This window comes from Psittacula echo, assembly GCF_963264785.1.
Source record: "Psittacula echo genome assembly, chromosome: 1".
NCBI lineage: Eukaryota > Metazoa > Chordata > Aves > Psittaciformes > Psittacidae > Psittacula > Psittacula echo.
The window spans coordinates 79,108,230-79,133,987 of record NC_137735.1 but is presented as its reverse complement, the minus strand read 5'-3'; the positions used below and the strand labels follow the sequence as shown (position 1 = coordinate 79,133,987).

Below are 25,758 nucleotides of genomic sequence, written 5' to 3'. Positions count from 1 at the left end.
AATATTCACATTGCTTTAGACATTTTGATTACCTGAGGTGTGTTTGTGATGGGCAGGCAAATTCCTAGGTCATTAACAGTCAGCTGAAGAAAGAGGGTACCAAAAGCCTGCGCAGAGGTTTGTTGGATTCCAGGCAGCAAATCTACTACTTCTTTTGTGGCCATATGAATATCTTTATGTAAAGCCATTCTCTGTTCATTCCAGTTGTCATACGCAGCCTTGTAGTTCAGCCAGAACAGCACAGCTTTGTGAGGAAACCACAAATCAAAATACTTAATTGAAATCAACACACATGAAAAAAGAAACTAGAGTTTCACTAAAGAAAGCTTTCTTTGTTTGTTTGTTTTTATATTTCTCCATTATTTTAAGGCAGTGGATATACAACAATGGACACACACACATATTCAGCATGTGGTGAAGAGCCTCATGCTCCAAACGACAAGATGGACAAAGCAAATAATTTAGCATCAGGGTTAACACATTAAAATACAGAAATCAGTGCTGTTCCCAGCATTATTAATTTGTCAAGATTTACAAAAGCAACTTATTCCAAGCGATCTGAAAACTAATCATCTCAGCACAAGGAATTTTTTACATTAGGAACTATTAACCTCTTAACATGCAGTTGATCTTCTAAATTTCTCAGCTCCCTAACATTTTGATTTAACATGAAATATACTAAATCTCAAATAATCAAGCTTTTTTTTAAAAAAGCTTCCTCATTATGAAGACAAATTTATAGCAATTGTGTCTTCAATACCTCTATCAAAGGCCACAGGCTGAGCAAAAACAATGGGTCTGTTCAAAGTAATAAGCACAGCTTCTCTATCTGATGAGCCACTAATTTCTTCTCGAAGAGCATTTCTTAATCCAATTCTTGTCTTGAAATAGGCAACCTGATGAAAGTCGGAGCCAGCTTCTTCATAAACCTTAAAATGTTCAAAAAATGGGAAGGGGGAGGGGTTTGGAGCAGGGAAAAATTCAGGGACAGGGGATTAAAAATAATGAAATTACTGCATCTGACAAAATGTAAAATTACAACAAGAAGTAGAGATGTCTCCTTTCCCCCTTTTCTCTTTTAGGCTAAGTTCTTTTAAGAATATTCAATTTTCTTACATTAAATTGCGGTGTGATGCAGTGTCATTGCAGTGCAATTTTCCTTATTTATCATAAAATGTTAACTAAAATAACTATTCATATACCAGATCCTCTATTGCAACCGTACATTTATAGCTTCTAAGATTTGCATTTGTTTGTTTCTAGGCATCACAAAATACTTTAATATCATAGAATTAGTTATTCCAGGGTTAACAGTGGGTTTCAGAATACAAGAGATACAACTGTCAAACTAAGGCAAATAAACTAGGTCAAAATGTAGGTCTGGCCAGGTCTGGATCTTGTCTAATCTTATTATTTCATTTATGTGCCCTAAAAATAATAGCAATATCAACAAAAATTCTGAATTTGCCTCAGTAACAAGGCCATTATTGTTGTAAAGAGCTAGTAAGTTTTAAGATTTTAATAGCATGAGAAAGAAAATCAAAAAGAGCCCATACTTGACTCCTTCCATCTTTTAGGCATGTACACTGGCCTTCATTATGAAGGCTTGCTAATTCTTCTGAAAAGTCATCTTCAGTGTCATCTTGACTCAAAACAAAATATGAGAGAATATTCAGGAACTAAATTTCCACAACTGTGTGCTGCAGAATGCTTAAACATTAATGAATAAAAAGTAAAACAAAACAAAACAAAGCAAAAAACCACCAAAAAATTAAGAACCAACACTCTCTCTCCCCAGCTCCCCTACACTTTACACACACTCCACAGCCAAACTGGAAAAAAACCAGTAGTTTAAGATAGCCTCTTGGCTTGGTTCTGTTTTTTTTAATTGCACACTATTAAGAACACCACATGCAAAGATGCTGGGCACTAACCTGATGTTTAACAATCTGTCCTAGTGCCAGATTTAAATCCACCTGGCATTTCCCAAATAGTTTGAGGTAGCTGCTACTTCCAGGCATTGCTTTGGTTTGCAGTCTGTTTGAGAGTTCAAGTTCTATCAATCCAGTTTCAAACCTCACAGCTCGCATTGAGGGAGTCGTAGCTGTCACTTGAATTCCCTAATGAATATGGAAGGCACAAAATTATTAGGATCTGGTTCAGAGACATAAAGAGAAAGGAAAAAAAACCAAACCAAACCCCCCAAAACCGCAAAACAACAAAAAAAGCCAAAACAAACAAAACTTAACAAACCCCCCTTTTCACTGTGGAGCAAGACAGAGGACATAATCACTTTTCACAATGCAATGCCACTAAGCTATTTTAAAAGATTACAGGAACCAAACTCAAGGTCTTTTTCTTCATGCAGAGTATTCCTGATTCAGTAAGCTTTGAGGTAAAAACCCAAAAGCTGTTAATAGCATCTAGGACCACTGGCTTGTCATCATAAGATTACCTTAAACTGTAGGCTTAATGAGTAAAGAAGAATTTTTGGTTTTTCTCCATCAGTTGTGCCATCATGTTCATTCCAAAGAGGTATTGGCTGCTCCCCTCCTGTATACATTCAATATACACATTTCGAGTTTTAACAAAGAAAACATTTAAAACCAAATAGATAGAAGATGACAGTGAAATAAAAGCCTCATTTTAAACAGTAACTAGCTGAAGATTTATAAAAACAAATACAGTTTGTAGTGTAAATTTTTATGAACTGCTCTGTTCATTAACTAGCTTTTAACTGGTGCAACTTTACCTTAAGTAATTGGTACTTATCCAGTTTTTATGTAAGAATAATATGCAATCAGTATTTTAGTGCAACAGAAACAATAATTATAAGAAACATCTTAGTATATTACACTAATTGGAATTTTATACCCAGGTGAATTACTCTGAGGCAAGCCAAAAGCACAAAAACTATGTTCTGCCCCCACTGTTCCTCATTCAACACCCAGTACTATGGACTGCTGGCCCCTAACCACATTCCTGCTGAATTACCACAGTATGGAAAGTAGCAGTCACATTTCAGAAACCATTAGGCTGCTACTAGCAACACAAATTTGTAGTCTGGGAAAGCAAAGAACCAGCAATGGTAATAAATTCCTCAAATAAAACCAGAGGAGAGCTCAAACTCTGGAGACTTGAGAAATGTTGTAAAAGAAAGCTAATACAGGTTTCCTGGTTTACCGCTTTATGCTCCTCTATAAAAAATGTTGTAATAGAATAATGACAGCTGTTGAAGGTTTATTCTCTACTTAAGTCTTCGCTTACTACCCAATGCTAATATATTTTGCCTGGAACAAACATCAGGGTGTTTTTAAAATTTGTTTTGTCTCATCCTTTAGGGATTCTGACATTTTCCATTTTCTTCACTGCATCTTCTAACTCCCTTGAGGTTATGTCATCTGGGCCTGCACATTTCTTTTATATATGTTTGTATACATGAATATACATACACACACAGAGTAGATGAAAGAAGTGTATAGACACACACAAAGACACTCCTTTCACTGACCACCACTTTTAATTTATCTTTTCTCATGATGTTTCCAAATATTAATGATTTTTTCTCCTAAAAAATAGCTAATTTCTGTAATAGCCTTTTAGGATAACTCAAAAATTCTTAAAATCAAACTACTTGAAGTTTCACGTGCCTTTGAATATTTATTTATATTTGTCATCTGGTAACATTCTCTAACATACATCCTTCTTCCTTTAAAAACCTAACTAAAACTGATACTCTCTTTTTCTTTGCCCTGGTTATTTTACTTTCTTCTTTTACTTTTTATTATTACTTCTTAATAGATAGACAATACTTCTAATAAATTATTGCTTTTCCTTTCTCTAATACATTTATTGTTTATCGCCAACTGCCAATTCTTATTTTCTATTCTTACTCTTCTATAGTTTTCTAAGTGAAATAACACTGTATGGCACAAGTTATCACTTTTTTGGTTTGCTTTCAGTTCTTGAACACAGACCAACTCTCTAACAGTAAGAACTAGTGAGTGGACCTATGTTTAACTGCTGCGTAAATTGTGATTCGGTCAGACAAGAGTTTTTGTGTGAGAAAATAAATGTTTTGTAACTCTGGCTGTCTACTCAAATAGATGAGTGCACAAGTCTGTGAAATTACGAAAGAGGCAGCATTGAGTGATTTTGCAACTGTTCTCTAACTGGGTTTTTAATGACAACGCTATTTTTCTTCTGAAAATTGAGAACAGAAGATCAGCTTAAATGACTGAAATAAAACAGTCTTTTCTGCAATATACAGCATGATACACAAAATAACCTAATGAAGAGCCAAGTGCCTTTTTCTTACAGTACTGAAACATGTAATCTGCAAAAAATCACAGAGGTAGGAAACAGGAAACACTAAATAATACCAATATTGACACTATTTTCCCCAGACACAGCTTTTCCATTAAAAGAATGTGCTGACGTTATTTTACAAAGTGCAATATCACGATCTGCATTTTATAGGTGAACAAAACGAATACAGAAAGTAATCAGCCAAGGTCATGTCATACACACAGAGGCTAGTGACCTGAATAACATACTATCCTGCTTCCCAAGAAAACATCTTTTTTCTGACAGAGCTACAAAAATATCCACAGCCTACATTATTACTTCAAACTCCAGCTCTGCTGGAGTGACAGATGTGAAATGATGGTGTCTGTGAAATCAACAGCTGATCCTGAGAACTATATAATGTTGCCATCAAATAAGGTTTAAGGATCTTACTTAAAGTTGGTTTTAAGTATTCGGCTTACCTGAAACCTTCTGTATGACTTCATTTACTTCCTTCATGAACACTTTTTGCACAAATACTAAATGATTTAAAAGATCAGTTGTGAGATTATGTTCAAAGGAACCAACCTGCAGAAATAAAAAATTTGAAAACAAAACTTTACAACAGTTAGCATACCTATGTTTTCAAAACAATGTATTTTTGTGTTTTTAGGCATATCTTTTCAAGTCCAATTATATTGTTACTGCCATCAAAAAGAGCATTAAATGGCTTTGTCTTGCAATTTTTCTGCTGTGAATGTTTATCAGAAAATTGAAGGACATGGACTATTATATGAAAAAGTTTAATCTCCTGCTTAAGTTTAGCTTAGACAAGAAAATGCACGACCTGATTAAGGTTCATGGAATTATGTGAAATGCTACTTAATTCCAGGTAATAAATCATTATCAGAACAAAACAGAAATGAACTGTCAACCTCTAAAAGTACATTATTCTACTCACTGTAGATGAGCAAGTACAGGTATTTTCTAAAACTGCTTAGACTTTGGTTTTGCCTTTGCTAAGTAGGTCTTCACTTTTGTTTTGCATGCTAAACAAATTCAAAGAGTTTCTTTCTTCAGCCAGGAAATAATTCAAATGTATTGAGCAAAGAGTAGCACTTAATTAACATTCTCCCATTAAGATGCAAACATCAGAAGTCTCAATCACAAACATGCTAGACTCTTTTTCTGACTAAAGAAATGTAGGTAATAGAAAAGCCTCATTTTTCCCCACCAGACTGGTTTCTTTTAAGCAGCATCAATTTTCTCTCTGTGAAAAGTAACTGTAGAAATTGGTACACAAATAGAGCTGTGAGTAGAATACTGTGTCAAACAGAAAAAATTATATAATTTGCTGGGATTATATATACTTTCTCCTAGCTATGAAACTGTCTAATCATAAAAAAAAAGAAAGTTATGAAACATTAAAACAGGTTTTTAAATCTCAGTATTTTTTTGCAAATTATGTTATCCGATGTGTTAGCATAAGCTTTCAGTTTAAAATTACACTGAATCATCAGTATAATATACTTTGTCTACTCCACTGATAAGAAATATTGCCATTCTGAAAACAAGTTTCTAAACACATCTTCCTTATTTATTTGTACAAAGTAACACCTTCAAAATCCTTCAATACAGTGGTCTTCACTGCTTAATATGTTGGCTTCTTATCAAACTAATGAGTGAGGAAATTCTATTTCAGTGTCATGCAACTACAAATGCTGTATTTGGATCAACCTGTAAATCTGAGAGTTCTGGAGTAGTCAAATTATTAAAATAATATAAAGATGCACATACAGAAATATGACAGAATAGAAATAACAAGTTATCAAAGATGAACACTGTCTCCAACACCTACTTCAGCCACACATCGTAAGTAGTTCCCCTGTAGATAATAGCCCTGCTTAGCAGGTAGTTCATCTATGCTCCAAATTTGGTCTGAGTAAGTATCATGTTCTTCCATTATATATTTGCCTGACATAGTAACAGGAGGAAGGTTGAGACTTGCTGAAGGAGGAATGGTTGACATATCAGTGGCAGAGACTTTTGAAGTGAAGCGCAATCTGTGAATTGGAAGCTCAAAATTAAATCTAGTTTGGGCACCTGTAAAAGAAGATGGGGAAAGAAAAGGTATGAACTTGCAAAACAAAATTATTATTTATCCTTAAATTTAAGAACAGGCTTGGAATTCAAACAAACAAACAAACAAGCAGAAAACCTTCACAGATCTTCACAGACCTCTAGAGCTATAAATGTCCACCCGCATAGAAACATAGAATCACAGAATTCTGGGTTTTCTTAAATTTAAAAGAAAATGAGGATTTCACTGTAATTACATGGACAAGGGAGTCATATAAACCACTCATGCATACTGAGACCCTATAAGGTTACTCTCAAGTAGTCTTACGAATCAGAATTAATCAAGGATCATAAATTGATTTAAGAGGGAAGCTTCTTGGAACGAAGATGTACATGAATGTATATGTCTTCACCTGTTCTTGTACTCTGCCTCTAGCAACTGTGTATAACAACAACAGTGTAAATTCTCTATTTGGCCCCATCTGACTGAAGTTCACATTCAAAATAATAAGCTGATGGCAAAAGATTCCAAGCTCTAGCTACAATTCAACAGAAATACCAGGTCCTCTTGGATACTTCTAGCAAGGCCGAACTAAAGCCATAATGTTTTTAAAGTTTCAGAGGACTGTTACCTGTCATTCCGTGACTCCTCATTCTTCCCATCTTATATTCCGCCTTTAGAGAGGGCAAGAGTGCTGCTCCAATAGCAATACCATCTATCATGGCACTGAATTTAAGAACTATAGGCTTCTTTTCTAAGCCTTCTGGCAGCTGTGGAAATTCATTTGTTTCAACAGGTGTTTGATTAATACTTGTTGGAGTCTTTTCAGAGGGCAAAGGAGTTGCAACATCTTCTTTGGCAGGCTGGGGCCTATTTACCAAGACAAAGATCAGAAAAATACCTTTTGTTATTCTAACACCAGGTATGGCTAGCCTGACTCTCCCACATTCATTCAAAGCAGCACAAGCTCCTGACTGGATGGCAACCATTGGCACTCAGATGTGCCATGCAAGCAGCACTTACGCAGTTGATGGTTGCCTGATGAGATCTGAAATCTGCTTGGACAGCTGGTGAGAACTGCGCACCATCATGCTGTGCAGTGTGGCAGGGTGCTGAGGAATGTTGATGCTGATGGCTCCAACTTTGACTACAGCAGCGTTGTTTGTTTTCAGCCCTCTCTGAGCACTATACAGGGCCTGAGATTTGGCAATACTGCATTTCACAACAGTTCTAACAGAAAAGGAAATAGGATTTATTCACGTTTTTCAAACAGTTACAGTTTTACATTAAAATGGGGATTTAAGTGTTAGCTGAATTTTAAAGTATTCATATAAATGATTTGATTTAGGCAACAGACATTCCTTCTCTTTCACTTTACACACACAGATGCACTACATGCCACAAACAACTACACTACATTTAAAAGAACTACAAGTCATGCACTGTTATTCTTGCATGATGTAAGACCATTTGAGTTTATACACACTAGGCTGCACATACACAGGCAAATTTTCACACACAGAAACAAATAAGCCTTCCATTTAAATTCCTTTTCAGGAATAATCTTGAATCATCCTTTTTGGAAGAAAACTTAGTAAAATCTGATTTTAGTATCCAAAAAGGTCAATGGAAGAAATACTTACTTAGCAATAAATACACAGCAAGTGATAAATGGGGTTGTGAATTAATGCCGATGTTTAATTGACACATACTATTTCAAAATATGAAGTCTAAACTTTTTTTTAATGTTAAGGAGGATATGTATGGTTCACAATGGTTACCCAAGATAAAAATACAACTGCACAAAGTTGACAGTTTTTGATGTCAAAATGAAATTTTGGCATATCAGAATTCACTAAGCTTCTATTAGAAAGAGATACATGGGGTAGCACATTAATGTTTCTCATCTAAGGTAAATTACTGGAGGATTACCCAATAGGAGTATGTTATTATGTAGCCAGCACAGACTATTACAGCCTCAAAGAGAAAGACACATAGCTGTGAAGATGCAGTATGAATGCATCTAGTATGTTAGAATGTCTGAAACATAGACACTATAAAATTGCAAGATTCAATTAAAGTTTCTCAGTTACAGTATTTTAAGGACCATCACTACAGTATCTACAGACAGTTTGGTTTCATGGTGAAAGCTACAATATTCTATGAATTCTACTCCCTAAGTAATGTTTCTTCTGTGAAGTCTAACACAGGGCTCCTTATTCTGACGTTACAGTATCAGCTAGAACAAAGCATCCCAGGTGTGGAAATAAAAAACAAAAAAAACAAACCCCAGCATCATCCTGCTTTTAATGACATTGTAATGCAACCACAGGCCTATCAACAGCAAATTCAATTACTGAAGCTCTAGAAACAGATTTAGATTTTCACCTCTGTGCAAGACCTACAAGCAACCCAAAGCAGTTATGGATTAATATATTAGGGTAGATTGCCAAATAGAAACGATCTCAAAATATGTGAAGAATTTACACAAATATGAAGGAGGAAACAAATCTTAATTCACAAGTATTTTCAGAAAAGCTTCCTACAAATAAGCATTACTCAAGAAAGGGACAGGCTTATTTTAATCCACCTCTTTAAAAGAAAAATACACGATTATTTCTGTTAATGTTTGCTTATTTCCCACTCGCTTCCTGCTTCCATTCCGACTGAGCTATTGTGAAGCCAATGAAGAATACATTTTTTTCCCCATTTATAACACAAAATTCTACTACATCAGCTATTCAAGCATCACAAGAACAACTTTTAATTTAAGGGAATCTGCAAGATCTCCTCCAGACCTGTACCAGACAGACAGTCTACTCTTCACCTATCTTTGTGTAGAAGTTAAAAATAAGATTAGTTGGAGTTAAAGTCTGTACTGAATTTACAGTCAATTCCAAACACATGAATTCATATCATTTGAAGTACTTCCTTAATTAAAAAACAAACAAAAAACCCCAAACCAACTAACCAACTCATCAATATAGCTGTTGCAGGAGGATCAGATTCCAGCAATATTAACTGTGCTTCTTTGCCAAGGAATTTCCAATAAATTAATTTTGCTGTCACTTGTCTGGTCTACAAAGAGCCTGCTTCCATGACAGAATGAAATGCAGAACAATTGTGAGGCTATACATTTATTTGGAATAAGCACTGCCCATGAGATATCTGAAGTTAGCATACCTACGGTGCTATGCCATTGAATATTACTAAAATCTTTCATCAATATTTAAGTTATATACTAGTAATACATTCAGAAGTAATTTTATGCTCTTGCATCACAGAATCACAGAATGGTTTGGGTTGGAAGGGACCTTAAAGATCATCCAGTTCCAACCCTCCTGCAGGGACACCCTCCACTAGACTAGATTGCTCAAAGCCCCATCCAACCTGCAATTCCACAAATAATCACTCTCCAGACAAACTTGTGAAAAAAGTCGCTGTCTCACTGCAGAACTGGCTACAAGGCCACCACTCAACCTAACAGATTTTTGGGAATGTGAGAAAAAAGGGGAAACAGATGTCAGCTAGAGGCCTGTAACACACAGGAACTATCACAGCAAGTCAGATGAAAATTCATGCAGCAGCAGATACTTGGGGTATAAATGAAGTGATCCTTCCCTTAATTCTAACCATCAGGAGTTTCCTTTTTGAGCCAGAGGCTGTGCATGTTCAGGACTCACCACCAGATCCATCTCACCTTTTAATCATTTATGCTTCATTGACCACATCATATGGCAATGAATTCAACTATTCAGTGATGACCTATGCAAAAATGTACTTTCTTATGTTGGTTTAATGTTGCTACCAGAAAAAAGGAACAAAAAAACCCCTTAAGATTTTCTTTACACCACTTACAATTTTACAGTCCATCACCTCTCCTTCCAGAGATACCATCTATAAGAACATTTGAAGTTAAACCTATATTTTCACAACACTGACTATACACAAATGCTGTAACAGACAGCAAAATCAACCCAGGATCAGAATACTACTTTGAGAAAGGGAAAGAGAAAAAAAAAAAAAAATATTAGAAGACAGAAAGACAGAAAGGAAAAAGAGCAGCCTGGCAACTTTTTGGCTACATAACTTTCCTTTTCAGAGTACTGGAGGGTCACTGTACAACAGGGCTTCTAGGTTGGCAACGCAACAATTCCCACCTTGACCACTACTGTAGTGAGACCCTCTAGATTTTAGCATCAGAACTAAAAAAGCAACTACAAAGAAAAGACTGCATCTTTTGTGAGAGAAAAGACCTACACTTACACACATTGATCTAAGGAACATGAAGAGTGTCACCTTCATTAGCAGTAGAGGCACAGGCATAATGTTAAGGAAAACATTTTGCATTGGCATAAACTGGTCAGCATGCCTGGCAATTAAACATAGCACAGAGGTAAAGAGACAAAAGGAATAATCCTATTCATGCTGAAATCACAACAGGTATTATCTCTCTAAGCACTTCAGTTCCTTAACAGGTTCAAAGTACATGGAGCTTGTCTGTTCCTTTACATTTATGATCATTATTCCACCTCATTAAGCATAGAAGCAGATCTAAAGAACTTAACAGCCAGTGAAACCATTCCAACAGTACAGTAGAGACTGTATAGTATCTGTCTCTAATGCTAGATTGTTAATATTTGCAAGGGTTTTGTTGGACAGATATTTAGCAGGCTACATTAAAAGCTTATCTAGATAATATTAGATGTTAAACTAAAACGTATTCAACAAACGTCTGCCTACACAATCACACACAGCAGGAACACAGCCATCAGCTGCACAACACAGTTAATTGCAAGACTATTAAACATAATAATATGACATACAGAAACTCTTGTTTGGCTGTGCTTGTAGGAGATGTGGGAAAATCCTCCAGTCTACAGATGAAGATTGAAGAGAAAGCAAGAAAAACAAAAAGCAAATAAAGAATAAACATTCATGCAAAATTAGTCAGTTAATTACTTGTAACCCACAATATGACACTTACTCTCAAATTTACCAAAGTGAAGGTTTTGGGTTTGTTAGGGTTTGGTGTTAAAGACTTATCATTGTTTTGCCCCCTGTCCTTTTGTACCCTTCCTGTATGAAAGCTCAGTAAGATTATGATGTAAAACACACATGAAGAACCTCAGTCACCTTCAGAAACTCTACATAGCTGTCAGATTAGAATTTATATTTATGCCTCTATAACACACTTATTATAAGTGCTTTAGCTGGGGAACTTAATAAAATTCTATATGTTTTAAGTTCTATATAGCATCTTCCAAACTAAATAGGAATTAAAAGGAGAAACTCAAGTCACATTATTTAGACCCTTTTCTACAACATTAGCATTCTAAAACCGTATCACATACTGAGAGTTACCCAGCTAACATCAAACCACATGAGGGTGATCTACATTACAAAGAGTTGTAGTTCAATTGTTGTTTTGCAACTCAAACATAAACAAGTTCAGCTAGAAATAAAGAAAAATAATGCATGCCCTTTCAGAGTTTGTAAACCTCACCAAAAAAAAAGAAAAAAAGTAAAAATGTGGATGCTAAGCCAGTCATTTCAGATATTCATGTACAAAAAGTAATTCTCTTGCCCACTCCTGCCAAGTTGTGTCAATTATATAAAGGGTGGAGATACGGAAGGGTAAAAATAACGCAAAGAATCATGGGAGTTCAAAAATATATCCATTAATGAAACAACACAGATCTTACACGGGAATAATCAGCATCAGCAGGTTAAATACTCCCTAAAAGTCTACCTAGAAATCTTGTATGGTTTAATGGAATCTGTAAGCTTCAAAAAGCAACAAGAAGCATAAGAGAAAAGACACACACAACGTAATAAATTTCTATGCATACACCACATGGAACAGAATTGGTGCAGAAAGCTCAGATTACATGACATTTAATTTCTTCTTTGTACAAGAAGGCCTGTCATGTACAACTCTTCAATTAGGTCACTTACCCGTTTACACTGTGATCATACAATCAGTTCTGACCTTACTAATATCTTTTACTAGAAATAGAAAGGAACAGGAGTGTTTATACTCATGTAACTATGTCTAAGATTTGTGCGATCGGATGCCCTAAACTGAAACTTACTACTAACGTTCACCATATTCCTTCTCAGTTTACTCAGATATGCCTTTTATAGAAAAGTCTCTTGTCAATGGGCACATGCAAATACAAGTCAAACTCAAACCTAATTCTGCAACAACTACATAATTTGCCACCAAACTCTGACTTCATGGATTCTATCTTAAGACATATCACCAATGCTTTCACCATATTAAGCTACATACCTTCACTCAGCTGTCACTCATACCTGTGACACATCTGATACCACTTCTATGCACTTGACCAATATAAAATTTTTAGGCTTCATACTTACTGGATATTTGGAGTAATTCCCTCCAGCAGGACAATATTGACACCTCCTATGTGAGCAGTGGCACACGTCTCAGTCATCTTTTGATGTAGTACATCTTTAAGAAAAAAGATATTTAACAGCATTTTATTCAAGTAAAATACTTCTAGGTATGCCTACTGCTTTCAAAAATAATAGCAGGAAAATAATTGAAAAATTACTATTTCAGTAGTCACATAAAATAACATCAAATTTAAATTGTGACAAGAATGAAAATTTTAAAAATTAAAGGATAACTTGCATAAGTTTTTCCTTCACAGCATTTTCTGAAAATCTTGCATCCTTTTAAAATCCTTCAGCACCCTAGTAATAGTTTTCAAAACAACTTGTTGAATGTTATTATACTATCTATACACAGACATAATGTACGTTATTTACATCTAAACCCTATTACACATGCAGGTATAGGTACTGGTTATAGGTATGCACCCAAATAAACATGTAAAGCTGCCACTGCATTTCATTAGAGTACATTTTAGCTTATCCCACCTTTCATTTTCTCTTTCAGGGTGAAACTGCCATGGATTCTCTTCAGTTCAGACTCCATGGTTAGTCCACCAATGTCTGCCTCCAGATGAGTTCGGTTCACCATGCCTATCCCAAAGACTATGAGAGTCACATGCTGTGGCTCCGAAGTCACCAGGCTGCGCTTCCTCTGCGCGTCTCTGCCGTTATCCTGTTCGTTCTCAAACACTACTCTACAAGCAGGTTCGGTTGGGCTTCGAACACCTACAAAAATACAAAGGAGTCACTTAAGGATACTTTACAAGAAATGCTTGGTATATCTGATCTATATTTGTATTTGAAATGAAAGTTCATGTATCTTGCACATCAAGCAAACTCTTTAGGCAAATTATCTGTGGCTCGCTTATTCCACTCCAGTAACATTGCAACTGAACCAAATCCAAGACACAGTGGGGAGAATAATTAGTGATGTGATTTCATTATTATTCAAAAATATATTCTTATGTACATTCTATAAATATTCATATTTATGTGATTTTATGGTCATACAATAAAAATGTGCTGACACTATTTTGTCCTATTGCTTTTTTTTTTGTCATTTCATAGCCAAAGGTTTTTACAATTTAGTTTTGGATGCACAAGTTTTCCTTTTCAACACTCAGAGCATAAAAACAATGTAAAAAAAATTACCCTCTGTAGAGATATCATGGCTATGGATATGATATTCTGTGCATGAAAGATACTGCCCTCTTTTTAACATTTTCTCAGTTTTTCAATTTTCTCAGTTTTTCATTCTTCAGTTAGAATAAGTCCGAAGAGAATATGCCTTACTAGGAACTGTACCATCCCTTCACATTTACAGCAATCTAAGTTCACCACAAAAAGTATGATGCCAAGTCAGGTCTCGTATTTACGCTGCTGTGCTAAAATACATTGGAAATAGAGAGCAATGATGACCCCAAACCTCCAAGCTTTTGGTGAAATTATGGCCCTAACACCTATAATCTTTGCTGGACTTCATCAAAATCAGTACTTCAGTTTATATTTTTACTCAGTCACTCCCAGGGCCAGAAATTCCGTCCATCGGGATCACTTATGCATGTGCTTATGTATGTTCAAAAATGAGAATATACAGCACTTCCACCAGCTGCTTGAAAACAAAATAGCACTTAGGGAGGATCAAACTCAATTCACTCAATTAACCAGAAACGTGGACCTTTTAACACAGTCCCACGCTCAGTGCAAATTCAGATTAACAGAGCTGCACAACAATATCTGAGTTTAAAACCAATCAGTTAACACATATTTGACTAAGTCTAGCACTGAAAGAATGAAAGCATACTATAAAGGCGGGAAAAGATATTTTTTTTCTTTTTCTTTTATACAACATCTTGGTGAAATAATTCCAAGCTCTCTCCACCCATCCTCACCACTTGTCCCTCTAATATGAGTTAAATAGCATTGGAAACTTTCAAAAACCACCTTATGATCAAGCTTTAGAAGAGTACACTTAAGCTAAAGCACACAATCTAAAATATTTGGATTCATGAACTAGTTTACCTGTTGGACCAAAAGTTTCAGAAGACTTTTCTAAAATCCCAGTTGGATCAGAAATGAGTGAATAGAAGTTCAACAGTTTGTACATATTTTGCCAGCACTCAGCAGAAGGTTCACTCTGTTCCGACACAGTAATAGAGTCAGAATCATCCATATGAATGGTCATGTGGTCAACTACATCTTTCGAACCTTTCCTGGATACTTTAGAAGTTCTTCTTTCTGACCTCCCCAAGGAATTCTTGTTTCGAGCTTCTTTTTTATTGTTCTCATTGTTTGTTCGTTTGTTCTTGGTGTTGTTCACTCTGTTACCTCCATTAAGACTTCCTCGAGAGCTTCGGCTGAAGTCAGAAGAGCGGAAGTCTCTGTGTTTGCGGGTTTTAAAAGTAGGTGTCGGAGAGGCTGATCCAGCTGTGTATCTGCTAAGTTTGATGTCCGTCTGTGTGGCTTTGATATCATCAATCATTGTACTGAACTGATGAATTAGACGAACCAGTGCCATGTCTACATGCTGGCTTATGGACTGGCAAGAAATTGTGAAATTACAGTGGAAAGTATTATAATAGCGTTTATTCAAATCATGAAAAGAGAGGGCATTAGTGGAGTTATGAGGTGTGCACATGGATTTCTCCATTACAACAGCACTAATACTGAAAGTTTCCAACATCAGTGCCGGTTTGAATTCCAGAGGGGGAAGATTGACAGCTCCTTGCCTAAGGAAATTAAAAATACAAGTTATTACTTTGTTTCTTTCTATGGAGTCAAACACTTTTTTACTCAGTGGTACATCTAATTTACGGAATCCAACCTTTTATTCCCCTTAGGATATCACCTTCTTACCACAGTTCTAAATATAGCAAATGAACTTTTATTCTTCCATACTGCATACTACTAACACAGTAATCATTCAGTTCAACGTTATTTTGGCACCCAATCTTTGAATCATAACCAAAAGCTTTACTCAAAATTGGTGGGGGGAAGATTCAGCATTTAAACTGAAATTAACAACCTCATTTACAGAATTAATTACAAAACAGCATTTAAGAGCTTCTCAAATGTCCCCTAAGATTATTCCCACCAGCTCTCCCTTCCCCAAACTCCAATTTTCAAAAGCAGCTGAGATGCAAACACTTAAAATTTCCACACCTTTCTGTAAAAAGATTAAAAAAATAATAATATTCTAACAGCAAAACAAAACTAGTACGATTAGAAGAATAAAGGGCTGCTCCTTATTCTATGGAAGTGCTTTGGAATTCTGTAACTCCACATGAAAAACCTATTTTCTGTTCTTTAACCAATATACATATTTTCAAATATCTCACAACATACCTTCGAGCTCGCTTGCTTTTTCTTTCCTTTGCTGTATCTGAATCAACAATATCTGCTCTTAGGCAGTCCAAAGTTCCTGAGAAGGAAAGGTACTCTCCAAAGTACATTCTATAGCAGAGTGGCATTGCATCCTGAGATTGAATTCCTGTGTAACTCAGAAGAGGTTTGAAAACAACCTACAAAACAAAACCCACTGATTTACTCCTTATTGTCCAGATTATTCCTATAATCTCACTCCATCATTTGTTGGTCTACAATATTTACAATGTCAGCTACATAATATAGAACATGTTTAAGTTTTATTGACAGTGCTGTAAAACAGAAAGTAAGGCAATAGAGAAGCTTTATGGACTTTCTGAGTAAGAAGATTGACTACACAGCAAGCTAGCATTGAATGCTTAGCTATGGGAGCTTCTGCATGTTCTGCTCAGTGAATCTACTCTGGAGAACTACGTTAATCTCATAAGTATTCTAATAGGTTCTTTGGAGTTATAAAAAAATGCCCTATTAATCACCATTCATAAAGTTTGTTATAGGACACGTCAGAGGTTTCTTGAGCTTTTCATTTTTGCATAGGAATGCATAGGAAATGTGTACAAAAACAGGATAACATTTTCACCATTGTAAGACCTCTTTTTTTTTTTTTTTTTCTTAAGTGATATTTTTTCCCTACAGAACTCCAAAATACATCAGCAAACCACACTTACCTGTGCATCTGCTAGCTGCACAGCAGGAAACCCCTGATTCCCCTCTTCTACACCTGCAATGTCATCCTGACTGGTGCTATGTTGTGAGTGTGTGCCATCCAGGGTGTTCTGGTCACTAGACAAAACTGTGTTGAAGTCTGAAGCAGAGGGTATAGTAGGAAGGTTGGGTGCCACACCTGAAAAATAAATACTCATGGAACACTAACACCACAGCAAATTTTAACACCACCAACTCTATTAATTCAGCAAGATTAGTTATATAGAAACACATGCCATACACATAGAAAGTCAGAGCCCTAGTCAGGTCTATAACCTCACAAAATTCGCATTCAGTGTAAAGAAACAGTCTGATATTGCTGAAACTGGTAATAGAGATATCCCAACTCATATCTGGACAGCACAAAAATATTTCCTTCTTTTTGCCCTCCTTTCCAAGGCCTTTTGCATTTACTGCATTCTACAGGGTACTTCACTCCTGTTTAAACTGAAATAGTTTATAGGTTGAGTAGCCTACACCATCAATCAAAAGAAAGATTAGCTACAGTTGCAGATACTTTTCTTTCGGCTTTCAGTGTGCTATAAGCTTCTGGGTTTTACTAGTCCCAGTGCAAGATCCACTAATTAGATGTCTATAGATTAGTCTCTAGTCAAATATGGTCTTCATAAAAATTACTATGGACAGCCACTTCCCTGCAGTTGTCCTACTCATGAACAATCAGACTTGCAGCACAAGGGCAATGCTCAATCTCCTGCATCTTTAGGCTGGACAGGACTTAATCAACCACCATTGAGACAGAGTTGCTAGGTCAGTATAAATTAATCCTGGTTCTCCAAAACTCAAGCTCACTGTACCAAAAAGCACCATGACTACACACTTTCACAGAAAACTGGTTTGGATAGATCTGTGTCTGAGTTAAAATGACTAAGTCTTAATCACAGGAACATGAGCTTATGAATAAACTGTCACAGTTTCAGTAGAAAAAAGTATAGCTGGGGGGAAGGGTTGGGGGAACAAAAATTTGAAAGCTATACTTCTACCCTGTGATTCTTTTTTCAGAGAAACACATTCCAATTTACAGAGAAGCCACACCAGTTAAGCAGTATGTACAACACAAAGATGTTTTGTAGGATCATTTGTTCAATATTAAAAACAAATTAGAACAACTTGTTGTTGCCTGAGATTAATATATTACTCTTGAAAGACTGTTAGTAGAAGAAACATTCAAATTCAGTGTTAGTGAAAAAGAAAATCAAGATATACACCTTTGAGGATGCCAGGCTTACAAAAATAATAAGCAAGCCACAATAATTCGTTATGTATTTGTTTCTTTAATACACTTAAGACTTTCAGTTATGTATATTTCCTTTTCTCACTTCCCTTACACCAACTGATGACTTCCCATCCCTGAAGAACTATATACTCAAAATAGAGGTTTATGTTTAGTCTCAAAGCAGAACTGAGAAAGAGCAAGGATTCCAACCTATAAAATATTTATTACAAACCTAGCACATGCAAATTAGATTAAAAATAACAAGATCCAAGGAACTCTGCAACTGAGGATGATTTTATGGTTTAGCTGTGGGCAGCTACACATGGTTTTGGAACCTACGTTTACAGTTCCAAATATAAGAAAAAGCTACATTTTCAGAGGCAGGGTGAGGGAAATGAAAACAATTTTGTTTAAATCACATTTGTTCATTTTCTGGTTTGCTAAGAATTCCCACAAGTAGTATTTATGTCTGTTAAATTTAAGTCTCTTGCTCAATTACTTTTAGAAAGAACGTGGTAAACACAGAACAGCCAACCCAGAATCATCTCTTAAATCCATCCAGCTATAATTAGCAATACCTGTTGGAAGACTATTGTGTCCAGATTTGGTGGCTGGACTTTCCTGTACTACACTTCCTCTGTTGCCCACAGCATTTGACATCCAGTTATAGAAACTCACAGAAGATGGTTCAGAGAGCAAAGGATGTTCAGATAACATGTCTGTGGCCACAGTATTTCCTATACAGAAAAATCAGAAGCTTTAGCATTTGTTGCATCAAAATAATCAAAAAACAGGAATGCAGCAATAATTTTACTGATGTCTATTTACTATACAAGTAAAGTCTAATCCTTAAAGTTTATTCCAGTAAATTATGCATCAAATAGCACTACAGGTACTACACCACGGAAGTTATACTATGACACTAATGAATGTTGCACGTGTATTTGCTCATCTCTACCAGTAATTAGAGGAAAAGAGTCATTAAGAAGCCAAAATACCTTTTCTTCTGAATAAAACTTCATTCCCTGACAGCAAAGGAGAGAGGTTTTAAACAAAATGAATGCAGTATCAAACTTATCTGGTTTTCTTTTTATAAACTATAATAATGCATTCTGACCAATAATACAGAACATTCAAATTTCAATGTGTGTATTTCAAACTTCTATAAAACACATTTGTTCAAAAGACCATTACTAAAAATATGCAAATCATTATACAAAAATGAAGTTACTGTAACATTAGTTTCTGTCCATTTTCTGAGCTACTGACAAGGTCAAGAAAAATTGCCAAATACAGAAAGATCATTTCCTTATTCATTCAAGAAGACTCATTTAAGTAATTATGTATTATACTCTAAAATTAGTAAGGCTAAGTAAAAGGAAAATATTTTATTTATGTTGTTAGTTTTAATTTCTTTTCCCAATCTGATGCACTCGCGGTTTGTTTACAGGAAATGGTATGATATAGCAATATCTAGGAACTGCTATTAAAGCCTATGATTCTTATTTGGAGGGAGAGAGTGGGGAGATGAAATGTTAAACAGAAATGATAACTTACAGTGAAAATATAATACCTTTTCTAAATCATTAAAATAAAACCAATCCTTCTTTCCCCTCCCCTTTAGCTTACTGAAGCTGCATCGTACCTGTTCTTGTTAAAGAACTACTTTTGACTGCAGTTGTACTTCTTTGAGGAGTCCCTTCCAACAGATTATGCAGGCTAGGAAAACTCCCAGTAAGATAGCTGAGCAGACTTTCTTTTCTTGGGCTTTCTTTGACAGCCGCTCCAGAACGGCCAACATGCACTGGTGAATCTGTAGCTGTGTCTCCACTAGTGTAGCTTAGGGAATGATATGGATGTATACCCTTGTGAAGAAAACAAATAAACTAGTGAAGCTCTGTGTAAATGGCAAAAAGGAAGCAACATTTGGTCTGAATATGAGAACACAATACCTACACAATTCTCATTCCTGCAAACTTTTGGACAAGTAGCAGTTCATTTGGTACAGGCTATATACCATACAAGTACTGTGCATAAAGGTGCTATTGAATTCTCAAGTATTAAAATAATTTTATGAATAAAAACAGTTTTAAAAGCTTAGCAAGTAAAAAAAATGGAACTGCAGATGTGTAGAATTCACCTAAAGAAAGTCTGCAGGAGGAACAGTGCGTACCACTGAATATAAGCCTCATTTGTATTCGGTCTTCATCTGAAGACCAAATCTTTTCCAGCCCTAGTATAATGGTGAGTGCACCCTCTGGGGAAGGGCAAGAACAGAAGCTGGGGATTTCTGGCACCAAGCCGAAGGCTCCTGATCTGCCTAAAGGTTTAAAACTATGAAACAGGTTCTCTGCCCTCAAAATTGAGTAAGAGACAAATGTGTTTTTAAGCAAAGCATCGGTGCCTACAAACCATGCAAGATAACCAGGAGTGAGCAGTAAGGACTGAAGAAGCAGAACTGCTTCTAAACAGGCCAGCTACAAACCACTTTTCCCTTGTGCATGGCACTAGGAACTTACCTTTATTTTCAGAACAGAATCACTGTGAGTGTGAGTCTTGGATAATTTCCTCATGATATCAGCACCAGTTACAGGCCCAGAAGAGCCACCAGCAGGTGGAGGGCGATTAGCTGTTCCTTCCAAGAGCATTGTATGCTCACTGACAGTAGCTGGAACCAAGCAAACAATTTTTCTCACTTGCATATATAGGGTGAATCAAGATTATCTATTATTAGGTACTTTTATTTACAAGCAGTCATGAACTTCCAAATTCTGACACACACCTACATACAGCTTCTAGGGAATTTTAAGACTAATAAAAAGATCTCAGACATGGGACTACTGGATTTCGTTTAAAATCTTTTTGTCCTTCCAATATCATACAACTGTTGCTCTGTGCTACAAATCCAAAAGCAAACTGCCAAATTTCACTTTCTTTTGCTGACTCTGGCATGGCTGATCATTTTTTGAATTAATATGCTTACATTTGCATGAATTCCATCTATAGGTACATGTATACATGTATACGGAAGCAAAACTGCCACTTGCAAAATTTTTGGTGCAAAATAGAATACATGGGGGAGGGAAATTAAAATTTTTCACTAGTTCTAATAGTCTAATAGTCTGCTCAAGCAAAGCAAATATTTTAGAGACGGGGCAAAAAAATGTCCATCATGTTGTATGATTACATAAAAGTTTTACACACAAACATCTTTGGGTTTTCTCTTTTTAAGCTACCTGCTTAAGATAACTACTGCCTGGCAAAGAACAAATAAAAAGGTTGGTTTGAAGCTATTCCTGGGAGAGTTAGTAGAATTCCATGTTACACTTCCTACCTAACATCAGAAGGTCACAACAGAATCCTAATTTCCAGGTAGCAAATAATTAAGTTGTGTTTTGTGCAGTAAAGAACAAGACAAAGCATATGATGAAAGACAAGTGTTCTGTTTTGGTTTTCCCAAAACTAATAATAATTATTATAATACTATAATTGTAAGCAGCAGCTTCAAAATTAAGACAATTCCAAAAAAGAAGCTTAGTGATTCTAGAAAAGAAGACTATAATGTATTCAAGCATTAAAACTAAAGAAGATAGAAATGCTGTGACAAGAACTAGTTGACACTATTAATTCTTATGGAGATAGAAGAACACAAAAATACCTGCATCAAATTCAAACTCCGCGCCATCAGCACTTGTGTCACTCTGAAGACCCCCTCCATTGTCCAATCCAAGTCCATCCTCATGGTCATGGCAGGCATTCATCTGCAATTTCACTGGCTGAGTTGGTCTATGTAAGCTAACTCCTTTAAAGGCTGGGGTCACCACAATGAACTTCATCCACTGCCTTGCTAAGGCAACTAGACCTTTCTTTAAGGTTACTAAGGCAGGAAGACCATCACTCTTCAAAAACAAACAAACAAAACAACAAATGCGTATCACAGCCTTTTAAAGTAAAACTGGGGGAGGGGGAAGGGGGGGCAGGAGGGAGAAGGGGGGTGTCAGAACTCCCTTAAATCTTTGTGCTCGAGAGGCTTATGACAGATACAAGAAGTCTTAGAGCTAAGTGGTAAAAATTATAGCTTCATTGAACACCCTAAACACATCCATCTGCATGACTTGAGGATCTAGCCCAAAGGGGCCAAAAATAAACAACAGGAAATAGGTTTATTAAATATGAAACAAAAAGTACTTAAGTAATTATTAAGCTTTGAACTATGGCCTAAAATTCACAACAGCACTAGATTGCCTGTAGAAACAGAACTGAAATTAGTAAGATAAGGGTTTTTTTCCCCGTTGTTGGTAAGCCGTATTTCAAAAACATAAATGTGAGGCAAAAATAGGGATTGTTTTGACTGCATCACTGAATTCTGCTAAAGAAAAAAGCTTCAAATCACACAGGGCTATTTCTGCCACAAACTGTGCTATTTCTGATCACTGGGCCCTCAGCTGAATATGTTGAAAAATACAGTTTTTAAATCTGACAGCTGTGGAATTGGATTATGAAAATGACACAAAATCAGGAAGAAACACTCCTCCTTATGCCAAATATATTTGTTCAAACCATTATTCACCCCTACAAAACAGACATTTACATTCCAAACGAACAAGAAAAAGATTAGATACTTAAGCCTTAAAGTTTTTACAACTTTAGCTCTTTTCTTAAACTGTCTGCATTATTTAAGTATTTCTAAGACATGAAAAGTAATTTTGAGGATAGGATTTGGAATAAGCTAATAACACACTTGCCTTATTTGAGATTTATTCGATTTTAAAATTACAGATGGGAATTTTTACTGCTTTACTGCTATCTTTAAGGAAAATAAAACCTGAATAAAATGACATTAACAATTTTAAAGACACACCTTTTAGGTTTATGATTCCTCATGTATTTACTAATAAAATCACTTGATAAAAAAATTTGCACATACACAGGCCACAACAAAACCAGCAGATCTGACAGAAAATGAAATGAGAGAAGCAATATCTACTCATCAATTTAAGGCTATACACGAGTTTGTGCTATATTTTCTTGTTTGTTAACTTTCCTTAATCTGTTACCTACTTTGAGACATTAAAAGTGGTACATTTGAAACCAACCCACTGAGTTATTTCCGTTTTTACAGGGTAACTCACCATGGTGGCATCCTCAATAACAGAGTAATTTGCTTGATGAAGGTAATGGTGCAATATATTACACAGTAAACAAGAAGGATTTTCTTGCAAGAAACGAGCCACTTTAGTAAGCCTGTTGTACTTGCTCCTCAGAGGAAAGTGCACACTTTTATTCTAGATTAAAATATAACAATTTTTCACATGTGAACATGCTTGCAAACAAAACACACTCATGACTTACAAGGTTTCCCCTATAGTACCACAAACTTGTAACCCCTTTTGAACTTCCACAACAAAGATTTGCCTGACAGATACCTACCTTATTTTAAAAAGCGTATGTGAAAAATCATACTTGATACTTATTTATACAAAGTAATAAAACAGAAGGCTGGATTCAACTGCAGACTTCGCAAATTTGCTTCTGGACTAATAGACATATATGCACAGCAAGCTGAGATTTTAAAAGAAACTATTCGTTCCCAGTTATAGAAAAACTAGGGACTTTTTTAATGTTGTTTAATGCTAGGAAAAGTCTGGGAAAAGACATAGGAAGGAAAGTAGCAGTAAGAGACTGCTGTAAAGGATGACTTTTCAGTACAGCAGAAAATTAATCCTAACACTACATTTGTCAATCTTAAGAGCACATGATCTCAGCAACGAGTAGCACCTCAAAACCTTCCCACTAGATGGTGCCAAGTAAACGAACAGCAGAACACTGCTTACACAGGAAAAGCTTATTAGCAAATCACTGTTAACACCCAATTTGTCATGAAAGCTCTACCAATCCTGGTTTTCAACAGAAAATTCGTCTATTTTGTGTTTCTTGCTATGTTTCACTCTCACTGTGCTTGTCCTCCCTCTAACAAGTGGGTCCAAAACACAATTCCATACACTGCAGCAGCACAAAATTCACAATTTCTCCTGAAAGATACCCTGAATATTTCATAATTCAACATACCTTCATCATAAAATATACCAGATACTACAGCCATTATTTCTTACTCTTCCCTTTCAAAAGGCACAAACTCCAGTTATTTTACCTGGAGGTACACTCCTGTATTGAAGCACAAGACTTCCTCAGTGAAATTTAGGTTGTCTACAAAAATCACAGGTAGCAAGTTCTTGTGACCACTTCTGGAAATAAGGGCTCATAATAGGTTCTATAAGTTTGCCGGTGAAAATATCCATAATCTTTAATATATATACTACATAATACACTGCTCTGCTCTGCCTATTGACTTTATAAAGGTCATTTTACCTCTAACGCTTCTGTCATAATGCACCCCATAACAGCACAGATTCGCAGGGTTCCTTCTGTTTCTAGTTTATTTAATGAGGATTTCACTTGATCAATAGGAACAAGCCAAGCACCAACTGCAGGTGTTGCAGTACTCAGGAGGTTCAGCTGCCTATTGAGAAAAATGAAAAGAATTGGGTATTCCCATTTAGCAGCAGCAATTAGCAAGATTTTCTAATGCTACTATGAATGACATTGAAAAAGGTGGAACGCAATGGAACAATGTTACAGACTTTTTGCACAGAAAATGACAACTTGCAAAAAAGTACCTAAGGCAGGTTTTGTTTTACTCACTCACACGCTCAAGACTCCATCCACTCTTGCTGCTGCTACTCCCTCCTTTTCTCATTTGTATTACCTAGTGATATCAAACAGTTTGAAATTCTGACCGAATTTCAAATTTCTGATTTGAAATCACTGACTTAATCCCACATTAACTGTTACACAATAGGTCATGAAGTACTTTTGCTGAAGGGTTGTGGCAAGAATATTAGCAAAACCACATGGAGCATTTTCTAATTTATAGCTCTATACTGAGATTAAACTACTGACAGATAGAAATATTTGGCTTATTCTACAAACACAGGATGAAAAAACTATCTTCAAAACATTTATTTTGAACATTGTAGTGCAATGGGAGTAAGATCATGGGTTAAGCATCAGGTTGAATACCAAAAGAACTGAGTGGTTCTCTTCTCTAGCATTTCTCCTAACCAAAACAAACACCCTCTCCTGCCTTTCTCCTTCATACATTTCAGTCTTACTGGAAGATTTTTACTCTTTTCTACTTTTCATTGTTGTGGGGGTTTTTTTAATTCTCTTTCTTCTTTTAATCATGTGTAAAAAATTTCTAGCAACACTTCCATATAAATGACAACAATGAAAAATTGCAGCAAGACCTACTGTGATATATGTAAAACACAAAATTTTCATTTCCAGAGAAATGAAAAAAATTATTGAAATTACATTCAGAATCTACCAAACACAGGTGCAATTTAACAATGCAAAATTCTCACTTTCTTTGGAATCAGGTAAAATTATACCTTGAAAATACATGGGCTGGAGAGCGCACGTTGGTAGGGGCTGCAAAACTAAACCAAATTTCTTTGATTGTTAACTTCATGCTGCAAGAATCTGGGGGAGGAGGCATCAAGGGTATATCTTTTTTTAGATCATCAGATTCAACCCCTTCATCCTTAAAAAAGGAAACACAAAGTCAAAAGCAAAATTGTTTTCC

General features: G+C 35.8%; 1 protein-coding gene across 18 annotated transcripts in view; it reads right to left on the bottom strand.

Annotated features, from left to right (window-relative positions):
* BLTP1 (bridge-like lipid transfer protein family member 1) overlaps positions 1-25,758 on the bottom strand; it is a 116,399-nt gene that overhangs the window by 28,321 nt on the left and 62,320 nt on the right. For 15 of the 18 annotated variants that reach the window (XR_013958351.1, XR_013958352.1, XM_080632924.1 and 12 more), the window contains 21 exons: positions 25,565-25,716; positions 24,483-24,633; positions 23,246-23,398; positions 21,772-22,012; positions 20,633-20,781; positions 19,759-19,978; positions 18,692-18,850; positions 16,843-17,018; positions 16,136-16,311; positions 14,813-15,519; positions 13,277-13,516; positions 12,752-12,845; positions 11,194-11,244; positions 7,391-7,597; positions 6,999-7,237; positions 6,146-6,390; positions 4,770-4,875; positions 2,456-2,553; positions 1,935-2,120; positions 761-929; positions 33-244 (listed from right to left, as the gene is read on the bottom strand). Coding sequence is in view for 16 of the 18 variants with exons in the window: in XM_080632924.1 (XP_080489050.1) it covers positions 33-244; positions 761-929; positions 1,935-2,120; positions 2,456-2,553; positions 4,770-4,875; positions 6,146-6,390; positions 6,999-7,237; positions 7,391-7,597; positions 11,194-11,244; positions 12,752-12,845; positions 13,277-13,516; positions 14,813-15,519; positions 16,136-16,311; positions 16,843-17,018; positions 18,692-18,850; positions 19,759-19,978; positions 20,633-20,781; positions 21,772-22,012; positions 23,246-23,398; positions 24,483-24,633; positions 25,565-25,716 (4,131 nt within the window). In the remaining 2 variants the exon portion in view is untranslated. The remainder of the gene's footprint in view (positions 1-32; positions 245-760; positions 930-1,934; positions 2,121-2,455; positions 2,554-4,769; positions 4,876-6,145; positions 6,391-6,998; positions 7,238-7,390; positions 7,598-11,193; positions 11,245-12,751; positions 12,846-13,276; positions 13,517-14,812; positions 15,520-16,135; positions 16,312-16,842; positions 17,019-18,691; positions 18,851-19,758; positions 19,979-20,632; positions 20,782-21,771; positions 22,013-23,245; positions 23,399-24,482; positions 24,634-25,564; positions 25,717-25,758) is intronic. The other 3 variants (XM_080632929.1, XM_080632920.1, XM_080632930.1) reach the window with 3 other exon arrangements.